The sequence below is a fragment of the Eriocheir sinensis genome, unplaced genomic scaffold, assembly GCF_024679095.1.
Source record: "Eriocheir sinensis breed Jianghai 21 unplaced genomic scaffold, ASM2467909v1 Scaffold36, whole genome shotgun sequence".
Taxonomy (NCBI): Eukaryota; Metazoa; Arthropoda; class Malacostraca; order Decapoda; family Varunidae; genus Eriocheir; species Eriocheir sinensis.
Genome location: NW_026111676.1, coordinates 1,269,247 through 1,277,815, shown reverse-complemented (window position 1 = coordinate 1,277,815; position 8,569 = coordinate 1,269,247). Strand labels below are relative to the sequence as shown.

At 39.4% G+C, this 8,569-nt stretch overlaps 1 protein-coding gene across 6 annotated transcripts in view; it reads right to left on the bottom strand.

Annotated features, from left to right (window-relative positions):
- LOC126991899 (uncharacterized) overlaps window positions 1-8,569 on the bottom strand; it is an 82,965-nt gene that overhangs the window by 3 nt on the left and 74,393 nt on the right. For 3 of the 6 annotated variants that reach the window (XM_050850549.1, XM_050850551.1, XM_050850547.1), the window contains 9 exons: window positions 7,727-7,920; window positions 5,144-5,198; window positions 4,644-4,888; window positions 4,420-4,482; window positions 4,201-4,293; window positions 3,643-3,818; window positions 3,430-3,555; window positions 2,912-2,989; window positions 1-561 (listed from right to left, as the gene is read on the bottom strand). The exon at window positions 1-561 is cut by the window's left edge and continues 3 nt beyond it. In XM_050850549.1, coding sequence (XP_050706506.1) covers window positions 168-561; window positions 2,912-2,989; window positions 3,430-3,555; window positions 3,643-3,818; window positions 4,201-4,293; window positions 4,420-4,482; window positions 4,644-4,888; window positions 5,144-5,153 — 1,185 coding nt within the window. In that variant the 5' untranslated portion in view covers window positions 5,154-5,198; window positions 7,727-7,920 and the 3' untranslated portion in view covers window positions 1-167. Of the gene's footprint in view, window positions 562-2,911; window positions 2,990-3,429; window positions 3,556-3,642; window positions 3,819-4,200; window positions 4,310-4,419; window positions 4,483-4,643; window positions 4,889-5,143; window positions 5,199-7,449; window positions 7,548-7,726; window positions 7,921-8,569 lie in introns of all 6 variants that reach the window. The other 3 variants (XM_050850548.1, XR_007745912.1, XM_050850550.1) reach the window with 3 other exon arrangements.

Here is an 8,569-nt window from a genome sequence, read left to right as displayed (position 1 = left end):
TTTAAAGTTGTTTTTATATTGCAGGAATACACTGTTTTGGCATAGGTAATGAGGGATAAAAAAACAGGAGCACTAAATGTTCTTTCGACGATTTAACTCAACCTATCCTTTAACGGCGACGGGACAGCGAGTCTTAAAAGGACCAAGGGCGACGGAGGCCTCTATAGTCACAACCCTGTCATTATTCTGTTATTACCAATATTACAAGATAGCGCAATACATACAAAGAAATGGGGGGAATAAACATTTATTAATATATAGGCGACGACAACACTCCCCTTCCTCCTACCAGTCACGAAACTTTTAACATGCACACATTTTGCAGTTTGAAAGACAACAGTAGACTGGAAACCTGAAACATTGAGAAAACTGCTTCCGAGCAAATGCTGTGCATGATCTATGTGTAGGTCTGTCAACCACTTCCCTTCAATGGATACTTCCCTTGCCGCTTCACTTGGATTTCCATGGGCAGGGGCCAGGGGAACCTTTCGTTGCAGGGAAGGAGCCAGGCGAGCTTCACAGTGCTGCTGTCCCTCCAGGCTGTTCAGTTCAGCAGGCAACCTTGGGAAGGGTGAATGATGTGTTAGGGTGTTTACCTTACTGTATCATGGCTCAGCTCAAAAGTTTTGCAGATGCAGTATGAACCCCTTTGTATATTATAAACAGCAGTAATGTCACCACAATCTAAAGTGGACAGTATTGTCAATTTTCTAACACAACAAATGTCTACTAGCACATACACTGAGGAATTTTAACAGCATACTTTCTTTCACGAAAAGTTGGGCGTGAGTAATACATGGGTATCAAGTAGAGATTATCGTCTTGGACCTTTACCTTTGTCCAGGATTACGGGAAAAATTAGCTGTAATCATGGTATCCCTGGAATTCCAGGATTTTCAGTTGTCTAGAATTGCACATTATACCTAGCTTCCCTTTCAGATTTTTTATGTGCTTAACATTAATAGATATGCAGAAATATTACAGTAGATTGACTGTCTGATTAATTCCACTTAATGTTTTATTCCAAATTTTTCAGCATACACTTTGTTTCTCAACAATGTAAAAGGAGTAAGAATAGGAGATAAAATTTGCTTCGTTTACTACTTTATATTTGCTCTACTTCTGAATTCCAATGTGAATGACAATGTAAATTATAGTTCATTATCGTTGATAAAAAAATAAATTTGTTTCTATTTCAATATTTATACGGATGGCGTTATGAGAGAAATGAAGGGCAAAGTTGGGGAAGTTGGAGTAAAAATGTTTGCTGAGGGAAGGAAGTGGGTACTGAACTCAATACTGTTTGCTGATGACATAGTGCTTATTGCAGAAAATGGAAGTGACTTACAAAATTTGGTCAGTGTTTTTGATAGTGTCTGTAACAGGAGAAAGCTGAAAGTAAACGTCAACAAAAGTAAAGTGATGGTTTGTGAGCGAAGTAGAAGTGAGGTTGTAGATTTTGTATCCCCATATAGAATGGGAATTGAATGTGAAAAGGAATGCAAAATAATTCTGAATGGTGAAGAAATGGAGAAGGTCAACGAGTTTAAGTACCTTGGATCAGTTATGTGTAAGCATGGTGGTATGGAGGGAGAGATAAGAGAAAGGGCATTGCAAGGAAGAAGGGTGGTAGGGTCTTTGGGACGAATCACGAATGGCAGAAGTGTGAGCATGGAGGTAAAGAGGGATTAGAGAAATACAATAATAGTACCAACCCTCACATATGCAAGTGAAACGTGGGCCTGGAATGAAAGTCAGAGGTCTAGAGTGCAGGCAGTGGAAATGAGTTATTTGAGGAGTGCTTGTGGTGTGAGTAGAATGGATGGAATGAGATACGAAAGTGTGTATGAGCGTTTTGGAATGTGTCACGGGGGTGAAGGGAAGAAGTGTGGAGTGGTGGAACATATGAAGTGACAGACTTTAAAGTGGTTTGGCCACATGGAGCGAATGGAGGAGAGTAAGATGACCAGAAGGGTGTATGTGAGTGAGATAGAGGGAGGGAATGCTAGAGGACGACCTCCAGTGAAATGGAGAGATAGGATGCAAGAGTATGTGAGGGAGAGGGGTGAAAAATGAGTGAGGAACTTTGAGCAGGCAAGGATAGAGTCTGGATAGAGAAAGTTGGAAGCTCTTCTGCCATGGCCATCCTTTTGTGGGAGCTCCTAGGAGCAGGCATCGATGAAATGATGATGATGATGTTTCCATTTATACTCAGTGCAATGAAAAGAGAACTTAATGACAAGAAATGTAGTAAAAATAATCAGTAGCTAAAACATTGGGAACTATGACAACACTGTTCAGCTGTGTGGGCAGGCAGACAGACAGACAAACAGACAGTTTATTGTCAACCATCACTGGTCGGCCACTCACGCGAGGAGGGAAAGTGTGCTGCTTTTTTTTGCAATTTTGTTAAGTTGTTACGCTCATTTCAATGCCGTATACATACAGCAACGTGGAATATGCAAACATGGTGTTCATTATACGAGCTCTGTTACGGGTAACGGGAGTGCCATGGCTGCTTTATAATACTCAAGAGAATACCTAAACAGTAAGTCCTTCCTTCACACACACACAAAACATTCCTCACGGGACACCCTGTATATGAATATAAATAGAACCACAAGTCCACAACCATCCTGCAGTCAAATTTGCCCCTATTTTTGTACTTAATTTCATTCCAGGATTTCCAGGGATGGATGTGCAAAAATATCCGAGGATTATTAAGCCTTGAAAATTTTCCGGGATTCCGGGAAACAATTCCTAGTATCAAGTATGTCAAAAAGTTTAAACTATATCACCCTCACTGGTTTGCTTGTTTGTTTCCCTTAGTTTCAGTCAAGCTCAGAAACTTCGCACAACAAATTTCTGAGTCAGAAAAAAAAATAATATAGTTCTGAAAGTGACTCCTTACTGTGAGGTGTCAGGTGATGGCTGTACAGGTCCCTGAATGCTGGAGGGCTGCAGTCCATCTCTGTGGTCCAATAAGTGTCTGAAAGATGGTTCATGAAAAATTCTAACTTCTAAATAAAGCCTACCTTCCTCTTCTACCCTAAACCCTCCTGACAAGAGAGTAAGATATGAATGATTTTCATTTATATATTGATGGGCTGGGAAAAAAATACTCACCTATGAGTGATTACTGTAATTACACCTCAGTACAAGCTATATGCAGGTTAGTCAAACACAAAACTATGATAATTACCTGCTATCATTACATGTTCAAGATTTTTCTACACTTGTTACAAAAATGCTTAACATTACATGCAAACACAGCCATAAATTACAACAAGTTGACAGCTCAAACCATATGCAATGAAAATTACTGACTTATCAAAGTAAAGCATAATAAGCACATGAAGTATGAACATATAGTTAAATAAGAAAGGAACACCACATCACAACCGCACAACTGGTAATAGCTGTACACACCTGTCACAGTGCAACTGGCTCTGGAGGAATGGCCTCAGGTTGTTGTATGGAGTACGGCTCTTGAGCTTCTTCCCATTACTCACAGCCTCAAGTGCCACACGGTTTGAGGAGTCGATGTCAAGGACTCTGTTGAGTGTCAGTAGGTTACAGAAACCTAAATGACAAAAATGGAGCACACACAAAAATAAAATTCCTTTTAACATCAGTACTCACTTGTATGGACCAGTCCACTTCTGCTCCATTTTCTCACCCTTCCGAGTCTCATTGCGAAGGTTTCTTTTAAGAACCTTCATCCCTACACAGAAGTTGAAGGTCTTCACTCCTCTTGCTTTCCTGTTCCTGTACTCAGCCTTCTGCTTTTCTTGGGCTGCTTCAACTCTCTGTTCCCGCTGCATAATAAAAGTAAAAGCATAAGCATTGATAGCACTATAATGACCGGATTGATTGTACTGAAATATAAATTTCCTCGTGCAAAAGATGCTTGTAATGTATGGTACAATATGGATGAAAGAATGATCCTATGTAGCAGGACTTGAATTGGAGTCAACGTCGAGTGTTTAATCTGGCCATATATCTGCAGTCATTACATTGAAATAGTTTGGAGACCGAATAAAGTCGGGCTAAAGCAGAGTCAGTCTAGCAATGAATGTACTATGCTGAAACATAAATTATAGCATCAATGTAAAAGTTATGGTATTTTTCTTCGGTACTACTGCCAGACTTAAGAACATTAGCATCAGGAAATATAACACATGACGTCCTCAGCCAGACCTTGGAGTGCAGTTCTTCACGCCTCTGGTCCTGCTCATTGACACACTCCACAATGTCCTCGGAAGAGGGCAGTTCAATAAGTTCTTCAAAGAACTGAAACAAAAAGAAACTGCAAAAGAAGATTACTTGAGAGGTACTAGACATATTCTTCAATTCTTGTGAGATATACACATTTCATCCAGAATTTGCACATTACATATGAATCTACTTTCTACTTACTTCTGGTGTGGTACTCCTTCCCTCTGTTTGTGCAGAAGCCTCAGGATCAAATGTATTTTCTTCCTAAAAAGAATTATTTCATTAAATTGAACTGAAATTACGGTCATTAGGCACAAGAACAACTCTTCATATTTTTTTGGCTTGTGATTGAAAGTAATGGCTTCATATTTTAATGGAACCAATAGGAGATGATCTCTTCTATTAATTCAAACACTGGTGGTTACCTGGTGAAGTGGCCGGTGCTCACGAGCAAACATCAACCGGAATGGTGTGAACCCGGTGGTCCGCTGCTTTTGGGTGCGGATGCTATAGGCGACTTCATCCAGGAAGTTTGGCCAGATAGTCTTGGTCGCGTTGCAGAGCTTGGAAAGCCTGGTCTCCAGAGTCTGGTTAATTCTCTCTGCCAGTCCATTAGTCTGGGGATGGTAGGCAGACGTGATACTCCTCCGGATCCCGTATCGTCGTTGATCTGTGGGGAATGAAGAGGTCAAAGTAGCAGCAGTAATACAACAGGTGTTATAATAGTATCAGTTGTTTGCAGTGTTAATAATACCTGAGGTTTGTTCAGCATCTTAGAGCTAACGAAGCATTAGATGATGTAAATGTCCTTCTCTGACGACTGTATTGGTAATAATGCACCTCTCAGGCATACCTGAATATAACATTACATCCTGATGACCATTCCAAGAATTACAACAGAAATAACAGTAACATAAAGACTTACCGAGGAACATAACTCACGTCCCTGATCAGTCAGGATCCTTGCAGGCTTGCCCCACCTAAGGAAAGCAAATGTCATTACACATATGAAAAAAAAAAATCTGCATCTTTTGTATCACATTCTTATATTATGCCTAAACATAATCAATTGATGGTAATGACAATGTCTGTTATGATTAAATTTCATAATTAGTGCAAACAATATGGCAAGGCAAAGAACTTTTATACAAGAACTAAAGTGAACTTTTAATTGAAATAAAATTGATGAAATAAAACAGTTGTGAGAAGCAACAAACAGATAAATATATGGAGTGGCACGGCTGCATGGACTTTTACATGCATTGATGAGAAAACATGCTGCAACCTCAAAACAACTGTGGTAATACATAATTAAAGAAATAATGATTACCAGTAGCAAACTCATTAGTTTGGACTCATTCCGTTTCACTAATATTCAAAATAGGGAAAATATCGTGGATGGATTGTATGACAGAATTTTTTTTAAATGATCCTACCAATGATGAATATGTTTTGTTTATTACATCAGATTGTTGAATGTTCGCATCTTTTTTTGAAGGCAAAAAATCTGTCACGGTGATGATGAGGTAAACTTCAAAGGAAAACAATGAAAACTGAATTAATCTTTATATCAGGATACCTTTTTCTAAGATGGATTGTTTAGCATCCAAACTGACTATTTGGAATTACATTCATAAGTAGTGATGACATGGCAGTAAATAATTCATCCAAGTGCGGAAACTAATGATAAAAATTTACCTGTGGATAAAGGAGCGTATGTACCTGGACACCCCATAAGCTCTCTTATCTCTAAGATGGAAGAAGTCGACAAACTTTGTGTAGAAGTCGACAAACGTGCAAATGTACCTGTAGCCTTCATCACTAACAGCCATTGGACCTGGATAGTTTAATAAAGCAGGAAGCAAAAAATACATCATGCAAAGCCATCAAAACCCAACATAAACAATTACATTAGCTTGTGCAGACACAGGTAAAGCTAGATAAATCACCCATGCTAGATCAAATTATTCAGGCAAAGAGAAAGTGCATTATAACCCAGAAAAGAGAGAGAGAGAGAGAGAGAGAGAGAGAGAGAGAGAGAGAGAGAGAGAGAGAGAGAGAGAGAGAGAGAGAGAGAGAGAGAGAGAATTATTGTGTTTCATGAACAACAATGAGAGCTAACTACCATGCATTAGAAAGCATTGTTCTTCTCATATTTACAATTATCATAAAGTAAACCCAAAGAGTAAGACGGCTGGCATTTGAGGTAGCTCACATATGTACAAAGTTTTAAGCAAGGCATTTGACAGAGTTAAAAAAAGGCAGATGGTTCCTGAGAGATTTATTAAATTAGTGAGCCATTGTATGAAAACTAAGAGAGGTTTCATACAATGTGAAGGCTCCACTTAGAATGTTATAGGAGTTAGCATCAGGTGGAGAAGAACAGCCTATATATATAGATATAGATGAGAGTTGCAACCAAAACCAGGCATTCCAAAAGCACAACCCAGAAAAGGCCCACAAGACATTAAAATGGTATCTGACCTGTCTCGTGACCAACAACAGTAACTATACTTGGACAAAAGCATGTAAGGTATGCATGCATATATGTGTGTGCAAGGGAGATCTACAATTATGCTAGGGATAAGTTTTTGAAGGGATCATGCAAATTTAAGCTTGAGCAGAGATAGTGCGATTTCAGCTTCAAAATCTATCTTTGAATCACTCATTTGTTGTATTCTTGTGTATGAGAAATGTGAGCCTAATAAGAATATAAGAACGTTGGAATCTGCAGGAGGCCGGTAGGCCTATACAAGGCAGTTCCTTTGAGCCTAAGCTCCCATGTATCTAACCCCACCTATTATCGCTGTCCGTGAATTTATCTAATCTGTTTTTGAATGTGACAATTGTATTGGCACTCACCACATGACTGCTAAGCCTATTCCACTCATCCACAACCCTGTTGGTAAACCAATTTTTGCCTATGTCCCTGTTAAATCTGAATTTATCCAGTTTAAACCCATTACTTTGTGTCCTACCCGGTTCTCTTACCAACAAAACCTTATGAATGTTAAAAGAACTAACAGTTTTCCCTTGTGCTATTATAAATTCGCGAGAAGACAAATTCGAAGAGTTAGGAATTCTGTGTCTGTGTGTGAGTGAGTGTTGGAATATATGTACATTTGATTTCTGAACTTTTTTGCTTACCTAATACTTGTACCATTTTTCCATTTTTAAAAGAAACCCCAAGACAAACCACCCGATAACACTTTAAACATATCTGATCCTCACCGACCAAGTCAACTCCTATAAGTTCCAACGGCTCCTTCACCTTTATGGGACGCATCTTTGGGGCCTTTGTCTTCATTGGCGTGTAGTGCTGGCACTTACTACATGTTTCAATCAAGAAAACAAATGTGAAAACTGAGAAAATTGCTTGAGGATTCAGCAAAACAATTCTGGAGAGTATTGAATTAGCTAACAATCATTTTAACTGTATCAACTTTCTGTAAAGATGCACTACTTGTGATCAGATATTTCATGCAATACCGAAACAGTATTTACATACATTATGTTTGATGTCCTGGGTCATGTTTCGCCAATAGTAAACTGGGGAGACATTCTGACAAGTGGTAACCCAGCCGCTATGCCCTGCAGTGGGACTGCTGTGATGATGATATAACATAGCAGCAACCTCCTCAAATGACCTCACCACGAGCTTCCGAGGCTTCCCATCATGGTCCACTCTGTACTGCTTCTGATCTGTTTATAAATGCATAATAATCACAGTATGAGAAATGCAAGTGAAGCTTCCGTACAAGGCCACTCCACGACAATGACAACAGATTTTAAACCACAGCTGCAATTTTCTTTGGCACTCATCTTTGTTTCCATGAACCCTGCACCTGTGCTAGAGAGAGCCTGTCACTCAAAGTTGTATTAAATTTAACTCCTTCAGGTGGTTGGGACACAACCTCTGACAATGAGCTGGTCCTTAGCACTAATAAGCAGTGGGTAGGGACACTGGCATAAAAGCAGCAACCTATCTCTTTCCTACCTTACTATAGAATGGATATCAAAATGTTAGAATCGGTGCAGAGGAGGATGACCAAGATGATTCAGGGGTTGAGAAACTTGCCATACGAGGAAAGACTCAAACATTTAAACTTGAGTTCTCTAGAAAGGCGAAGGGTGCGTGGAGACATGATCGAGATTTATAAATGGATGAAGGGCTTTAATAAGGGGGATATTCATAAGGTTTTGTTGGTAAGAGAAACGGGCAGGACACGAAGTAATGGGTTGAAACTGGATAAATTCAGATTCAACAGGGATAAAGGCAAATATTGGTTTACTAACAGAGTGGTGGATGAGTGGAATAGGCTTAGCAGTCATGTGGTGAGTGCCAATACAA